Source organism: Uranotaenia lowii, chromosome 2, assembly GCF_029784155.1.
Source record: "Uranotaenia lowii strain MFRU-FL chromosome 2, ASM2978415v1, whole genome shotgun sequence".
Classification (NCBI taxonomy): Eukaryota; Metazoa; Arthropoda; class Insecta; order Diptera; family Culicidae; genus Uranotaenia; species Uranotaenia lowii.
Window position 1 is genome coordinate 9,014,984 of NC_073692.1, and position 17,966 is coordinate 9,032,949.

Sequence of the window (17,966 nt, forward strand, 5' to 3'; positions counted from 1 at the left end):
GAACTGTTTCATCATCTTTTTGAGTACTTTTTACTACAAATAAAGCATTCTTATTATTATTACCACCATTTTTCATTACTCTTTAAAAATTGAGCAATTTTTAGATATTTTTTTATCATATTTTATTCACATTTTGAACTTTTTTTTGTTATGTTTAGAATGTTTGTTATTTTATCCTATTTGTAATTTTTGTCATTGTAGGGTCAAGTGGGGTAATTATGAACACGGGGTAATTCCGAACAAGTGCCATACGCGCTGGTGTGGGGGATGAATGAACACAAAAAGTTCCTAAAGTGGTAGTTTAACATCCGATTGATAGCTTTCAGCTGTTTCCGATCTGTTTTCAAATCCTAATGATATCATTTCAGATGTTTTAAAAAACCATTACCCCGTGGAACGGAAATCGTTTTGGACAGTGTTCAATGTTTTGAATATCTGATCACAGGAAATCCGGCTAGAATGTTGTTATCAACTGTTTTACATCCGGTTATTGATGCTTTGTCTGGATTTTGAAGGAATTTTGAAAAATTTTATTCGCACAGAATCTCAGATGACTGTTCATATTTACCCCATAGTTTTCGTCCTATGGGGTAATTATGAACACACATTTCCTGACATTTCTTTGGCTTTTTGATGGTCAAATGTTTTATTCATCTACTTAGGGGGCCATCCATTTACATACCCAAGCATTTCCAGACCTCCTTCCCCCTCCTCCCTTTGTAAGAAATCCCCCCCCCCTCCCCTTCTGTATGATCTTAACACAGGACCATGAAGAAATCTTAGCCAGGAAACATCAACACTCGGCATTCTATATTCCAGGAACTTACTGGTCCAATTTTTATAAATTTCATAATTAAGTTAAGTCCGAAATGTATTAAGTTATGAATTTTTGAGAAATTGATTTTTTTTTCTTCCAAAAATAAGATTCGGATTTAGAAAAAAAAGCTACGTCAGTTCTTTCCAGTCTTTGAAAAAAAGTTTTGAACACAATTTTATCAAAACCTAATAAAACTTCAAGAGTGAAAAAAGTTTATTAAACAGAAATTTTGAAAAAAGTTAAATCAGCATTTAAACGAGTCTTATTTTGTATTAAAAAAATTGTGATAAGAACTTGCTTTTTATTGATAGAAAAAAATGCAGTCAAATGTTATCTCAAGTTTAGTGAGTGGTGCATAGGGATAGTTTTACCGGTAATACCGAAACCGAAAATCTGTATCCCAGAAATAGTTTTCTAACTAATAATCAAAGGTTTGAAGAACCTCTTAGCTGAATGAAACTATTATTTCAAAGTAGTCGAAGATTCCTTTGAATTCAGCTACAGTATTTGAAAGACCCAAATACTAGTATTTCACTAGCTACTTGCTAGCATCCTCAGTCGATAACCCACTGAGGATGCTAGCAAGTAGCTAGTGAAATACTAGTATTTGGGTCTTTCAAATACTGTAGCTGAATTCAAAGGAATCTTCGACTACTTTGAAATAATAGTTTTCTAACACCGAATAAAGATTTTACGTCCTTCCAAAACCAGTTTTTTTTTGTATTGATAAATAACAAGGTAATAAACTAGACTTGAAAAAATTTTTAATTTTACTAAAAATAAAATTCGCCATTTTTTAACGAAAGGTGTGCTTCTCGAGTTTTTATTCATTACCGCGTGAAATTTAACATTATTATAAACCTTAAATTTCTATGGTAAACAGTGAAATATATGAAAAAATAAATAAATAAAAAGATAAATTTTCTTGTATGTTTGGACAACGTGCTACTATTGAAAGCATTAGAATTACAGCAAAGAATAATAGTTTATGAGTTACATTCGGATAACAAAGATCCAAAATCTATTTTCTTGCAGCCTTATTTTTATACTTAGTTACTTTTTTCAATCTTTATTTGTTTAAATACATTTTTTTAAATTTAGTACAAAATAAAAATCAATTGGTTGAAGATTTTCTCTTTCAGTTTAGTGATGAAAACTTCTGCAGTAATATTTTTTTTTGAAAAAATAGAGCTACTAATGTGAAATTTCGTACAGGTGATAAAAAATTAATTAGTGTAAATATTTTTCAAAACAGTCGATCATACAGAATTGACAAGCTTTGCAAAATATGACTGTTCACTGATCCAAGAAGATTTTAATGGGTGTTTTTGTGAAACAACCATCTTTAAAAAAAAATTAAGAATTTTCTGTATATGTATAGGCTTTAATTTCATGATATCTCGCACGTACATGAAAAGCCTAACCTACGACATTTGGGTGAAAACTTGATGTTTGCTGCGCAGGACATTTAAAACGGATATAAAAACTATCGAGTAGCCTAACTCGCCTAAAATTTCACACGTATGGAGAGGTCTTATCAAATAAAAATGATCTACAACGACATAAAGATACGAAAGAAAAAGAAACCAACCAAAATGTAAAAGATGCAACAAAAAATTTAACTACAGAAACAAAATATAGAAAAAATCAATACAAAAGAACACTAAATAGCTATTTTTTGCGTTATTTTACCTTTCAATTTTGATTACATTTGTTTATTTTATAAGTTTTATACATGAATTGTATTGAGTTTTTATAAAACAACCCATTTTCATATTACTGCTAATTATTTTTATTATTTGGTGTTGAATTGAGATTTTCTGACACCAGATAAATCATATTGGACAAGTCTCGGGGTAAATATGAACAGCGTTCGGGGTAATTATGAACAGAGTTTGGGGTAATTATGAACATAATTTTTTTAGTAAAAAATCACCATACACTGCTTACTATGGGTAAATGTAACGTATAAATACTGTTACTTTTCAAAAATTTTATACCAAGTCCGTAATCCGTGTTCATAATTACCCCCTAGACAAGGGGGTAAATATGAACAGACGGGGTAATTATGAACAGACGTCTCAAGGACGTGGGTTGAGACCAAGAAAAAAAAGTTGCTCTACAGAATGATGAAGAGCACGGAAACATTCAACATTGGCAGGTTTTAAGAATTTATGATAAGAAATAAACATTTGGTGGCTGTGAGTGTGCCAAATGAAGAAATTTTGTTCATAATTACCCCACCTAGCCCTACATCATTTTATAGATATGTTTTATCATTACAAGTCTTTAGTGTGTATTTGTTTTTTATATTACTTATATTTATATTACTTGTGTTTTTTATATTATTGTTTTAAATATTACTGTGGCAACTGCAACAATGTTGTCCATCGATTGTTTGAAAAGTTCTTATACCGCTATATTACATTTTTTTTCTTCCAAAAAACAAAAGAATAATTTAAAAAATGCAACAAAAACCTTCTAACTTCAACTTATTTATAGGAACTTACTTATCAACTTACTTATAACTTACAAGGAATTTTGAACAAATCAGTTGAGAAAGAAGAGAGGTAAAGCGAACTAATCAAGAAGTGTAAAAATAACACCAACGGAGATTTAATCTGGGTTTTTAGGGCGTTTCGTGAGTATGTAGAACAAAAAGTTGGCCAAAAGTGTTTTTGGATATTTATACTCAGTCAGATAAATATCTTGGAATTTGTCCTTAATATTATTTTAACTTTGATAGATAAGTTCTAGTCAATGCAAACACCGAGCAGTGGTTTGTAAGCTATCTGATAAAAAAAAAAGTTGGTATAATAATCGGATCCGATTGATACTTCAAATATTCTCTTCAACCTTGAATAAAATAAATATTATTAAATTATTCAAATAAAAATCTCCTTATTTTCTAACAACTTTATTGTACTGATTTTTACTGAAATTTGCATAAACAAATATGACCATATTTTTTCTGCCGAATGTTTATGATAATTTTTTAATGTATGTGCTTCCAAAAAATTCTGCAATTCAGTAAACCAGGTGTCTCAGAAGCTTTGTTGATCATTTTTGAAGCATACTTATTGGTCGATCTTGGATCGATCTTTATAAGATCGATTTTTTGAACTCAGATTTCCGATTTTTGTACCGATTCTCTGGCCTTGGAAAGTAGATTAAATCGGTTCATTTTGGATTCGATCTTTCGATCTCTTGAAGTGTTTTTTTATATATATTCCGAAGATTTTCAGAATCAGTTTCGAGCATAATTTTGATACCTGACACCATCCGAAAGAATGCTTTTTATTATTGGTGCGACAATGTTTCCAATAGAAACGAGACTACATTAAGCATTCCAGAATCAGAAATCCAGATTGCCCGGTTTTTCAATTAAATTTTCGAAACAAATCCGGTCCAGCCCGAATGTCAAGATATAAAAAAAGCCTGGATTTTTATCGGTTTTATTCACATTTTTCGATCTATTTAACAAAAATCTCTTTAAATTCCGGTTTTGTAAAAGTTTGATTCATCAAAAAAACAAAAACAAAAACGGATGCCTTTAAACATTAATTGAACATTGCATATCTTTCGAAAAAGAATTTATTTCGAATATTTTTTCTTCACTGTTCCCTTCCATTTTTGTATAATGTTCAGGCATTTTAAATCTAAAAATCAAAATTTTAAATCAATTGCCCGGTCTTTGATAGGTTTTCGGATCAACTACCTGCGTGCAAAAATAATTCTGGAATACTTACTTTATAATAGTCTAAGGAGTGTATTCGAAAAAATGCAACACTTTGTTTTGTAAAAAAAAACTTTTGAATGCATGGATGGAAATTCATGAAATTTTCAGAGAAACTACAGACAATCTGCAATCTTCTCTTGAAGGAAACGTCAGTTTTTATCAAATGCTCAAGTAATCGAAAGTTCCATTGAAATAACAGTTGAAAGCTTACTCAGCCTTTAATTAAGCATCCACAGCAATTTACTAAGGTCAAGAATTAAGTTCTTGAAGAAAGAAATTGAACCTTACCCTTCCAGATGCTAGCTGAATACGTAATCTTTGTGCCAATCCTGTGGGTGAACTGATAGTATCTAAAAATACCACCGTAAATAAAAATCTGTAACCTTTTCAAAATAAGCATTTCATCGAGTGAACTTCCTTGAAATAGTTGAAAAGAATTTATCATCCAAGTTACAATACTTATCTGTACGCAGCCCCTTATAAAAACAAAATTCAAAAGATTGAGCTTGCAGCGATCATTGGATCGATCTTTTAGGTGGATCGATCCTGGAACCATTCATCTGGATCGATCTTTGGTACCAATCTTTTCTATAAGATCGATCAATTCTAATACGTATATCCAGTTGCCCTTAGTTAATTTGTGTTGCATAGCTTACAACATCCAGAAGCAAGATTACATGGAGCTGCTGTGATTTTTTTCGCGTATATTTTCGTATATGTGAAGTCCATCGTGAAATTTCAAGGAGCTTTTTTTCTGAAAATATAAAATTTGCTTCAATAAAGCGATATCCATACGGCAGATTATTTCACTGAATCAAAGCAATCGAAAGATTCCTTTTAATTCAACCACGGTAAATGAAAAGTTCATATACCAGTATTTCGATAGCAACTTACTACCTTCTTCAGTGAATGTAATCAATCGAAAACATTCACTGAAGAAGGTAGTAAGTTGCTATCGAAATACTGGTATATGAACTTTTCATTTACCGTGGTTGAATTAAAAGGAATCTTTCGATTGCTTTGATTCAGTTGAATCATTCAACCAAGTAGGCTCATACCACAACAGAGAGATTATTTCAAATCAACCTGCTTTATACAAAAACAATTAATTTGAATAAATACTTGGCCATCCCGTCACTGCAAATCCTAAAATATTCATTGCTTAGATTCAAAAAAAAAACTCAAACTCAAAAACTGTTCTACTGAGATTTTTTTAAATTTCATTTTCGGATTCAGAGGCTGATTTTACATTAAAAATTTGGGTCAGTCGATGAAGTTCACGGTTTTTTTTTTAATTTTGTAAACTAGTGTTATTAAAAATCTCATGAATTAAGTAGAATACATAAAATTTTGTTTGCTGCGCCTTGAAAAGATACAAGGCTTCAAACTACCAATAGTGAATTTTTGGGTTGAATTGGAACTGGGCCCTCCCTATTTCACATTCAAACGCTGAAGTTGTGATTGGCATTGGAATTTCTCACTACAGGGATGCACATCTCGAATGCACTTGTTGTGATGCGATGCATGTTTCATATCCCTATTTTCTTCTCCTTTCCTACTGACTTACATTTTTCACTCTTCAATGCAGCCCTACCGGATACCGATCCAAAAATCACCGGTGGAAAGCCGCGCTACCAAATCAACGATATGGTTCGGGTAAACTGCACATCCGGTCGGTCCAAACCGGCGGCCGGACTGACGTGGTTCATCAACGGCGAGGTGGCCGATCCGGCCTTCCTGCGCCGATACGACACTGTGATAACCGGGAGGGAGGGCCTCGAGACGACCATTCTTGGGCTACAGTTCCGAGTCCGGATGAAACATTTCAGGCACGGTGATATGAAGCTGAAAGTGAGTATCCGTTTTGACAACTTTTCCCACGACATGCTCTGCAGTGACAGGTTTTGGGAAACGGTTTGTCTCCCATCTTGCAATCCAAACATCTTAGAAATTTCCAAATATCAAACACCCAACAGATGAGTGCTTTAATTAAAACGTAATGTTTGAGTTTCATTCGCTAATGCAGTCCCTTTTCTAATCCATGTTGTGTGTAAATCCGTTTCCCATTTACAGTGCGTCGCCACAATCGCTCACGTGTACTGGAAGAGCAACGAGGAAAGCGTCGAGGGCGACAAACCCATCAAACCCCCGGCGCTCGAGTCCAAAGAGACGCTCAACCCGAACGGCTCCCGGGCAGATCGACAAGGTAGGCCATGCTAGTATAGACTACAGAACCGAGACTAACTACATGTAGCGCGGCGGCATCATCACCATGGTGCCGCGACGCTGAATCTGTCAAGTCAATCCCGAAACCCGATTGCTGGAGCCACCAGCTTTCTACCATAATACTAGCTAGCTAGCTGGTTATATTTATACACATTTTAGTGAAAGAGTGGTTTTAATTGGTATCAAAAGCGGCGACACAGTGGCAAATCCTGTTGCTGGCGTCGGGATTGAACGGGTCAAAAAGTAATTACATTAAACAGAGATGAAAGACCACCAGGTTCCGTGAATATAATAGGGACCTTCCTACCAATATTAATAAAGAGCCTTTTGAAGGACCTGTTCCTACCGAGCCGAGAGCACAATGTCATTCGGTGCGTTTTATCTACAGTATGAACCATACAAAATGTGAAAATCTGTCAACAATTCAATAACAGTTTTCTTGATGAAAAACATGATGATGCATTCAGGCATATATTTAGATAAACATCCTTATTAAGAAATAATTACTCGATGTGTCTACTTTCGTTCTCAACCACTCTCTACAGGCGAGTTCTAAATCAGGAGCAAGAATTGACCCTTGGGTGAAAACATCACTTGAACATATATCCATATAAAAAAGTCTAGGGCAGGGGTGAGCAACCTTTTGAAGCAACGGGCCAATTTAAAGTTGAAATCTTTTCGGCGGGCCGCTCTCAAAATAATATTGGTTGAAACGACAAATTTTTGACAAAAACAAAGCAAAAAAAAAAAGAAAATAAAATAAACTCATAAGTTTAAAGGAAAAGGGAATTATCACCCTTTTTTTAATATAATGTGAGTTTGATAGTTACATCACCAAATCTTAATCATTTTTGAATAATTTAAATTTTAATCGATTTAAATTTCAATTCATTGCACAGTTTGTTAAAAGATTTGAGCCGTTTTCTAGAAAAAATCTCTTTTCAGTACGAACTGTTATTACAATTCCTCATCACTTCAAATGAAAACATTCAAGGAGCCTAAAGTGAGGAAAATATATTTTTAGGAAATCACCGTCTTTGCAACGTTGAACGTTGAATCGTTATTGAAATTCAAAGACTTAAAATCTTTTTTCCAGTGCAATTTTTTTTTAAATTATTTTCTCAATTCAAATTTTGTCCTCGAATTCCTGCTTTTTTTCTTAAAACGGTAAAAAACTGCTTTCTTATTTGATGCTCCACATAAATAAGATCATTGATTTGAGTGTACTGTAGCAAGGTTGTTAAAATCACAGAAAAAATCATAATTTCACAATTTTTTAAGCAAACATTGTCAAAATTACAGTTCGCTTTCTTGATTCTCTGTTTTTTTTACAGATTTTATGGATTTTTTTTTAATTTCCTTTAGATTTCACTGGGGAAAGCTTTCAGGAAATGGTTAATGAAACTATTATGACTTCGGTAATGTTCATTTTCAAAGTTTTACCTTTTTCTGTTGAAGTTTAGTATAAATGAAGTGCAGATTTCGATATTTTTTTAATCAATTTGCACAAGCCGAATAATTATGGTTGACAAACGAAGTTTTGAAAGTAGCTTTCGAGTTACAAATAGTTGAGATTAGAGATGTACCGAATATTCGGTTGGCCGAATATTCGGCGCCGACTACCGCCAAAAAACCGTTAAGCCGAATATTCGGCCCACCGAATAGTTGAGCTAAGTATTCGGCCGAATAGGCCGAATAAGCCGAATATTTATTTTATAAATCTATACAATAACATAATTGTCAAATGAATTTGGATAATTTATAGAATAGCCAAAAGTAATGTTGAAAAAGCTACACAATCATCAGAAACTTATGGTTTCAGTTAAGCATCTTAAGTGTATCCGTGTATCCTTCACAGTAGATAGTACAGGATAATGCTGATGAATAATGCTTTATACTTTGATTATAGTTTATTCAAGCTTTTTTTTTAAATATCCAGGATTGCCCATAAATCTAATTAAGATTTCAAGGTAAGTCAAATCTGGCCAGGATGCTTAGATATTGTTCTAATCTTCCCGGGTTTTGCCCGGCTTTATTCAAATAATTTTCTAAATCAAATACAGGATTCTGATTTGTCTTTGAAAATTTCAAGATTTTATGTTCATAAACGTTTTTCCAACAATTTCAAAATGAACATTAATTGTTGTTTAATCCATACGATACGATTGTAATACTGCTCCTGCTATTCAATGAAAATATTAAATTTCATGTTATTTCTTTCATTTTTCTATTGTATGTTTTAGACTTGATATTGTTCAAATTTGCCGTTTTTTAATTTTTTTCCTAAAATTGTCCTGATTTCCCAAGGTTAAAGAACAGACTGCTAAAAATCATCAAATCAATGATACAAGCAATTTCATATTGCTTGGCACCAGTTTCGACGTGTTTTTGCCAGATTTCAGAGGAACCTATCTTTTTGATCATCTGATGTCGTTTCAGTTATCGGTGATTTTTTTTTAAATCAGAGTGACCCCTACTTGAAAAAGATTTTGTAATACATCATCTGGTTGAAATCAATCGACTCAAAAACATGAAAAGCATTAAGATGGAAAAAATAGAAGGAAAATGAAATAATCGCTTTTGTATTTTCATTAAAAACCCTACAGCATATTCGACCGAATATTCGTTTGGCCGAATAGTTGAAAAGGTCAATATTCGGTATTCGGCCGTTAGCCGAATACCACTATTCGGTACATCTCTAGTTGAGATTTTTGTATTAGTATAATTTTAATAACGATTTATATTTGATTGAAGTTAATGGTATTGTTTTCGAAAGGAATTGTGTTTTGTTAAAATCTTGTATGTACGTTTAATTCTTACACAAATATATCTTGAAATCCGATGTAGTTTTTGCTCAAAATATTCATAAGATACTTACGAATTTCGCATCATCATTTATTGTATTAAGATATTTAAGTTATTTCCTAGGTTGTGAATAAATTCTCTTACTATTTCCCTGAGGCCTTTCAAGCTCTTTGCTCTCCCAGAATGGTGTAGACTAAGTTTAATATCATTTATTATGTAATATGCGATTGTAAAGTTGAAAATTGTTTAAAATATTTTTAAAAAAATTGGAAGTTAGAAAAAATTTCATTTCTTTTGAATGTAGTTAGTACGCGGGCCACAAAAGGACAGCTGTGGGCCATGGTTTGGCCAACCATGGTCTAGGGCATAGGTCGGCAACCTGGCGGCTCTTTTGATGTAAAACTGCGGCTCTTCAGTTTACTGCGCTAATATTATGTATGTTTTTGAATAAAACATTTAAAAAAATCGTGCTCAAGCGATCATTGAGTCTTGTGACCTGGCACACGGATTTACATAGGTCCAGAAGTGAATTTTAAAATTGCATCCGCCGTAGAAGCAAGCCCAATGGACCAACTTGCAAAATAGCATTTTTGAAGCCTAATTTTACAATTTTTCCTTTAACTGGTTTATGAAGTATCAGCTTAGAAATCAAGATTTAATTTATCATTAACCGTAAATGCAAAGTTATTCTTTGTTATTGTTTAAAGCAACAATAACTTAAATCAAATTATTTATTCCTAAAACGTGTGAATATTTTTTGATTAATCGAACACCAAAGTTGAGCTGCAGCTAACAGGAAATTAAAGTTTATCTTTTACCAAAAAGTGGGCTTGTGATATAGCTCAGTTGGCAAGTCTGTTGTCTTTTGATCCAATGTCCGTGAGTTCGAGCCCAAGAGTAAATATCGAACACAGTTGTACCGGATGAGCCAATAACGATCCGCCAACTGCAACGTTGATAAAGACTCGTGGGATTCAGATTATACACACGATTTTTTAATTTTCATCCTGTATGGGATACCCCGCTTCATGCGTCGATATGAAGGTGCAGGGGTTCTTGTGTGTGATGGAAATATGTGTCGAATTCTTTGATAGAAATGCTTTCTATTAAGGTTGCACAGATAAATCTGCAGCACAAAAGAACCGCTACACTTAACTTATGTCGTTTAATCCTTAATGGAACTGCATCAATCGCCTTGGTGCAAGAACCCTATTTCCGAAATGGAACTTTTTACTTAGGGAATTTGCTCAAACCAAACTTTACTGTGTTCAGTGTAATTGGAATGACTAATGCCCGAATAATGCCTCGTGCATGTATATTGATAAACAATTCTTTAAATGCAACACTTATACCCAATCTAACAACAAGAGATATTTGCGTCGTTCAGGTTTCGCTGCCTGATAGGAAATACGTCTACTGTTCAGCATACTTACCATATGAACAATCATCCCCTACGGATGATTTAAAAAATGTCATTTCATTCTGTGAATCACAAAATACACCTCTTGTAATAGGCTGTGATGCCAATGCTCATCATTTTGTATGGGGTAGCTCAGATATCAATCTGAGAGGCTCAAATTTAATGGAATATTTAAGCAGCACTGATTTAGAAATTCTAAATGTAGGAAATAAACCAACTTTTGTTAGGTGTGATAGAGAAGAGGTGATTGACATCACACTTTGTTCTAGAACAATTTCTCAGGAAATTTCAAATTGGCATGTGCCTAACGAAGAATCGATTTCTGACCACAGGTTTATCTATTTTGAACACTCAGGTGAGTTTTTAAAAACAATTACATTCAGAAACCCAAGAACAACTAATTGGGACCTTTATTTGGAGCATATTGCTATTAAATTTCATGGATATACACCTGAAATTACTACTCCTTCTGAGTTGGATGAAGTGGTTGCAAAAACCACCGAAATTATTTTAAATTCTTATGAAGAAGCGTGTCCCGTACGAACGTTGAAATTCAACAAAAACAGTACACCATGGTGGAACTCAAATCTCAGTAAATTACAAAAAAAAACTGCAGACGCTCTTGGAACCGAAGGCGCACGGAAGATTTTGATGCCTTCAAGTTGGCTCGCAGAGCTTACCGGAAAGCAACAAGAGCTGCCGAACGCTCAAGTTGGCAGAACTACTGCACAAACATTTCAAGCTTGCACGAAGCAAGTAGGTTAAATAAAGTCTTAGCCAAATCAAAAGATTATCAGGTTTCATACCTTAAAACCCCTAGTGGTGATTATACATCAAACGACGAAGAAACATTAAGTTGTCTATTCAATACTCACTGTGATAGCCTTGCCCCTTCTTACCTATTTCCCACCATGCATGAACTGTAGCGAAAGCTCTCGTCTCGCCTCGTCATATGCGAACAGAGTATTCGGGACCGCCACCACGAGTAGACGTGTTGCGCCACATTAAGTTGAGTCTCACATGGCGACGAGTATTCAAACCTAGAAACGCGTGCGGTAAAAGTAAAAAGTAAAATTTTCCACAATTGGAAGTGTACCGGAAAAGAAATCTGTGAAAATTGGTGAAAATCTGTGCAAATTGGATCAAAGCCTGGAACAACAACGAGGATTAAAAGGTAAGCGAAACCAGTAGAACGATTAAAGTTCAGAAATGCGCCTCCGTGATCAATTAGTGTTTTTAACTGAAAACTTAGGCAGGTGACACTGCTCTTATTTTGTCATTTATAAGTGTGCTAACAAGTTTTCATTGAAATTGAAAAATTATAAGAGGTGAAAAAAAAAATTTTACTGCGCAATTTCTCCTCCTAACGGAAAAAAGCTCTTCAATGATGCTAACAGGAAGGAAAGCATTTCAACCACAGTATGAGTGAAGTGTCACAACGGAAGAACCAATACAATTAAAACGAAACGGCTACAGTTAAACGCTCTTAGATGATGCGAAATTACAAAAACGGTACGGCCAGTGGAACGCACTTCGATGATGCGGAATAAGTGACAAAATGAAAAACCAATACAAGTAACGATACAGTTTCAATGAGACGCTCTTAGATGATGCGAGGAAAAAAAAAAACGATACGAACACAGTGGAAAACTCTTAAATGATGTGAAATTACAAAGTATTGAAATACATAAATACACGATTAAAACTATGTCATTGTAAAATGATTTGCTTTTGGATAATGCAAATGAAAAAAAAAGCAACTAAAATGTTTGCTCTGTGATGATGTGAAAAAAAAAACAGATTTGATTAATTCAAAAGTCGCTCTTGGATGATGCGAATTAAAACAAAAATAGCTAGCTAATTGTGATGATGATGTGAATGAAATTTAAAATTATCGATAATCTGCTCTTGGATGATGCGAAAAAAAAAGAGGAAGAAAAGAAACGATGATCTGCTCTTGAATGATGTAATGAAAAAAAAGTAACGAATAATAGAATTTCAACTGTAATGCTTAGGGGTTCTGCTCTTGGATGATGCAATACCAAGAAAAGTTGGTTTCAAACGAAGCATGAAACAGAATAAATGATTATGGCCAACTGAGCTTATTGGTGTATGTGAACACGAAAGCTGCTGCATGGTTGAAAGCTCCTTCGAATATGATTTGAATAGTGAACATGAAAACTGGCTGCTTACCAGCTAGGGTGGCCCAAAAACAAAAAAAAAAAAATAAAATAATAATAATAAACAAATTTTGAAACCAATTATTTTATTGATCGATAAAGTTTCGTGAAAAATAAATTGTTACGAAAATTTTATTCTCAAATACATATAATAAAAAAAAAACTCGACATGAAATAAACAATAAGAGAACTGAAAGAAAAATTGTTTCATTTTCTTTATTCTTTAATAAAACAGCAAACAACGTTACAATGGCAAACGATAAACTCTCCGATTCCCCCATACCTGGACCAAGTTCTCAACAAAATCAATCCTTTCTCAGTCCAGCGTCGTATAATCTTCCTCATTTTAAGTACAAGCATCTACCCTCATCTGAAATTAGAAATGTTTGGAATTCTTGGGTGCGATGGTTTGAGACAATCATGGAAGCTGCTCATATTATGGATGGAGCAAATCGAAAAACACAGCTTTTGGCTATGGGTGGTTTGGAATTGCAGAGCGCGTACTTCGGATTGCCCGAAGAAACGAATGTAGCGGAAGTTGATCCATACTTAGCTATTAAAAAGAGGCTGACGGATTTTTTCTCCCCGAAGCATCATGAAAGTTTTGAACGCTATCAATTTTGGGAAATGGTGCCAGAGCATGATGAGCCTATAGAGAAATTTGCTTTGCGGATTCAGCAAGCTGCTGAAAAGTGCAATTTCGGGAAATCAGAGATAGAAAGTCGTCACATTGCAATTATTGATAAAATTATACAATCAGCTTCCGATGATTTGCGTCATAAACTTTTAGAAAAGGAACAACTTACAGTCGATAACTTACACAAAATATTAAATGCATATCAATCAGTACGTTACCAGTCCGCCCAGATGAAACCAAAAACTCAAGGCACCACAGTGAACCGTCTCTATGATCAATTTCCCGGAAATGATAGAGGACCGAAGAATCCTAGATGTATGCGTTGCGGACATGATCGTCATCAAAATGTTCAAAGTTGTCCGGCATATTACCACAACTGTAAACGTTGCGATAAAGTAGGTCATTACGAATCGTTATGTAAATCCAAAAAGCGTGAAAATTTCAAAATGCGTAGAACAATCAACTTTGATAAACGAAACTTATCACGTCCTCCGAAATTCCCTCGGAGTGTTAATCATGTTGAAGATACGGGCTACGAAAATTCTTCTGTATACAATATCGGTGGATCTGATGATTTGATTTCGTGTCTCGTTGGTGGTGTTGATATTGTAATGCTTATTGATTCAGGCTCCAAATACAATCTGATTGATGACACAACTTGGCAACTAATGAAACTTCGTGGTGCTACAACCAAGAATGAGCGATTTGAAACAGACAAACGTTTTCTGGCTTATGGTCGTGTTCCGTTAAAATTGTTAACAGTTTTCGATGCCGAATTGAAGGTCCAAGACAATAACAACTTACTACAAGCTTCAACAACATTCTATGTAATTGAAAAAGGGCAACAACCACTACTAGGAAAAGTCACGGCAAAACAGATAGGGGTACTACAAATAGGGCTACCTAGTTCCCAAAAAGCAGTCGTTAACAAAATTGATACAGTTAAACCCTTTCCCAAAATGAAAAACATCGAACTGACCCTTCCTGTTGACAGAACTGTCCCTCCAATCATCCAACCCTTACGGCGATGTCCTATTCCACTCCTTAAAGAAGTTGAATTGAAAATAGAGGAACTGCTAAAGCTTGAGATTATCGAAAAGGTTGTTAAACCAACTTCATGGGTTTCCCCTCTAGTTCCCATCGTGAAGGAGAACGGTGAACTTAGACTATGCGTGGATATGCGTAGGGCAAACCAAGCTATAAAACGATTGAACCATCCTCTTCCTGTTTTTGACGACTTGCTTCCACAATTCAGTGATGCCAAATATTTTACAACGCTCGACATTAAGCAGGCCTTTCACCAAGTGGAACTATCGAAAGATTGTCGTGACGTGACTACGTTTATTACGAATTGGGGCTTATTCCGCTACAAAAGACTACCGTTCGGGGTTAACTGCGCCCCAGAGCTTTTTCAAAACCTCATGGAAAGCATTCTAGCGGGCTGCAAAAACACTGTGATTTTTATAGATGATGTGGTCGTCTATGGATCTTCAGAGAAAGAACACGACGGTTATCTGAAACAAACCCTTGATGTACTCAAAAGCTACGGAATTCTTTTGAATGATCACAAATGCCAGTACAAGCAGAAGGAAATACGATTTCTTGGTCATAAGCTTTCGTCTAACGGTGTTGCCCCTGCGGAACAAAAAGTCAAAACTATTTTGCAATTTCGTGCACCCAATACTAAAGAGGAATTACGCAGTTTTTTAGGATTGGTCACCTACGTTTCTAGGTTTATTCCAAACCTAGCAACAGAAAATCATTTGTTGAGATGTTTAATCAAAAATGACACTCCGTTTAACTGGACCAACGAACATCAGAGTTCCTTCGATCGTATTAAGCAGCTTATTGGATCAGCCAAAAACTTGGGATATTTTGACCCCAAAGATCGGACTTTATTGGTAACAGACGCTTCAGGTGTTGGATTAGGCGCAGTTCTAATACAATTCAAGAAAAACCTACCTCGAATCATAAGCTACGCTTCAAAAAGCTTGTCCGACATCGAAAAAACTTATCCACCCATCGAAAAAGAGGCTTTAGGAATCGTATGGGGGATCGAGAGATTTAAAATGTACCTGGTCGGGATCGAATTCGAGCTAGAGACGGATCATCGTCCCTTGGAAACCTTGTTTACACCTACTTCTCGTCCTACGGCGAGAGTTGAACGTTGGTTATTGCGAGTACAAGCTTTTAAGTTCAAGGTAATTTCATTTCATTGTTATAAAAGAATGTTTCTTTTACAAAAGAAGTCGATAAAAATTAAATTTCAGGTCGTTTATAGAAGAGGGTCTGCTAATTTGGCCGATGTTCTCTCCAGATTGGGTTCACATGTCCAGGATGAACAATGGATCGAAGACACAGAAATTTTTATAAGACGTGTTATGGTCAAGTCAATTTCAAGCCTCATCGTGGAGGAAGAAATCTCTTGCTTTGACTATGAAACGGAAAGCATTATTCAGGCTGTTCAAAACAGTGCTGCGATCGACATAGAGGAAGTAATTCAAGCTACCGAAACAGACTTAGAGTTACAAAATCTTAAAAATAGTATAATGACTGACAAATGGAATGGTAATAATCTGTGGTAAAATTGATACTAATAATAATAAACTTAATTCGTGATGTTTTCACCTCGTAGGTCATTCTGTTCAGAACGATCTGAAAGCTTATATCCCTTTTAAATCAGAGTTTTCAGTGGCAAATGGTTTGGTGATGAGGGGTTCGAAACTCATTATACCTAGTTCTTTGAGACAACGGATGCTTGATTTAGCTCACGAAGGGCATCCTGGTCAAACATTGATGAAACGCCGACTGCGTGAACGATGCTGGTGGCCAGGTTTAGATAAATCTGCTGTTGAGATGTGTGAAAAATGTGAAGGTTGTAGACTCGTTCAAATACCGGATCCACCGGAACCTATGATCCGTCGTCCGCTTCCAGATAGGCCATGGATAGATGTGGCCATGGATTTTTTGGGACCCATGCCAACGGGTGAATATGTCTTAGTCATTATCGACTACTTTAGTCGTTACCTTGAACTGGAAATAATGAGTAAAATAACAGCTCAAGAAACTATTAAAAGATTAAAGCGTATATTTCGGGTTTGGGGTCCTCCACGAACAATCACCCTGGACAATGCTAAACAGTTCGTATCGAGTGAATTTGAGGAGTTTTGTGACTCTCAAGGTGTACATCTGAATCACACTTCACCGTATTGGCCACAAGCCAACGGAGAAGTTGAGCGCCAGAATCGGTCTTTGCTTAAACGAATGAAGATTGCAAATGCTCTTTATAACGATTGGAAAGCTGAACTCAATAATTATTTAGATCTATATAACAATACGCCACACACAATCACTGGAAAAGCTCCCAGCGAACTCCTACAGAACAGGAAATTGAGATCAAAACTACCACAGCTTGATGACCTCGATACTATTCCTCCAAGTGCAGACTTCCGAGACAAGGATCAGGAGATGAAATGTCTTGGAAAACAACGGGAAGATGCTAAGCGCAGAGCACGAGTAAGCGTGTTAGCACCAGGAGACACAGTTTTAATGAAAAACCTTTGCCCGAAAGATAAACTAGCCACGAACTTTCTTAAAGAGAGGTTTACCATTACAAAAAGACAAGGGTCAAATGTAACGGTAAAATCTAACGAAACCGGAAGAACCTACGACCGCAACACATCCCATTTGAAACGAATCAATGAGTCGCCATCACCTGATCATCAAACTGTAGACTGTGAACTCCCCGTAGCAAACCCTACACCAGGCCTTTCATCGATGGATTGTAGTGATGATCAGCAGAGATTGCCGACACCAACACCGGACGAGCCGGAAACAGATCAGGATATTTTTCAAAAGTCTCCGCCAGTTCTTAGACGTTCCTCTCGCGTATCGAAACCACGTTACTGTTATAGTCCGTAGTTGAAGTTCATGAAGCGATAACTTACTCCATGGCAAAATAAATGAATCTGGTTTTTGTTATAATTTATATTGTTTTTCCTTTGAAATAAAGGGGGATGTGATAGCCTTGCCCCTTCTTACCTATTTCCCACCATGCATGAACTGTAGCGAAAGCTCTCGTCTCGCCTCGTCATATGCGAACAGAGTATTCGGGACCGCCACCACGAGTAGACGTGTTGCGC

The 17,966-nt window shown here is 35.4% G+C and overlaps 1 protein-coding gene across 1 annotated transcript in view; it reads left to right on the forward strand.

Moving 5' to 3' along the window:
• LOC129741037 (uncharacterized) overlaps nucleotides 1-17,966 on the forward strand; it is a 50,991-nt gene that overhangs the window by 7,403 nt on the left and 25,622 nt on the right. Inside the window, exons 2-3 of the mRNA XM_055732738.1 lie at nucleotides 6,145-6,407; nucleotides 6,630-6,762. Coding sequence (XP_055588713.1) covers nucleotides 6,145-6,407; nucleotides 6,630-6,762 — 396 coding nt within the window. The remainder of the gene's footprint in view (nucleotides 1-6,144; nucleotides 6,408-6,629; nucleotides 6,763-17,966) is intronic.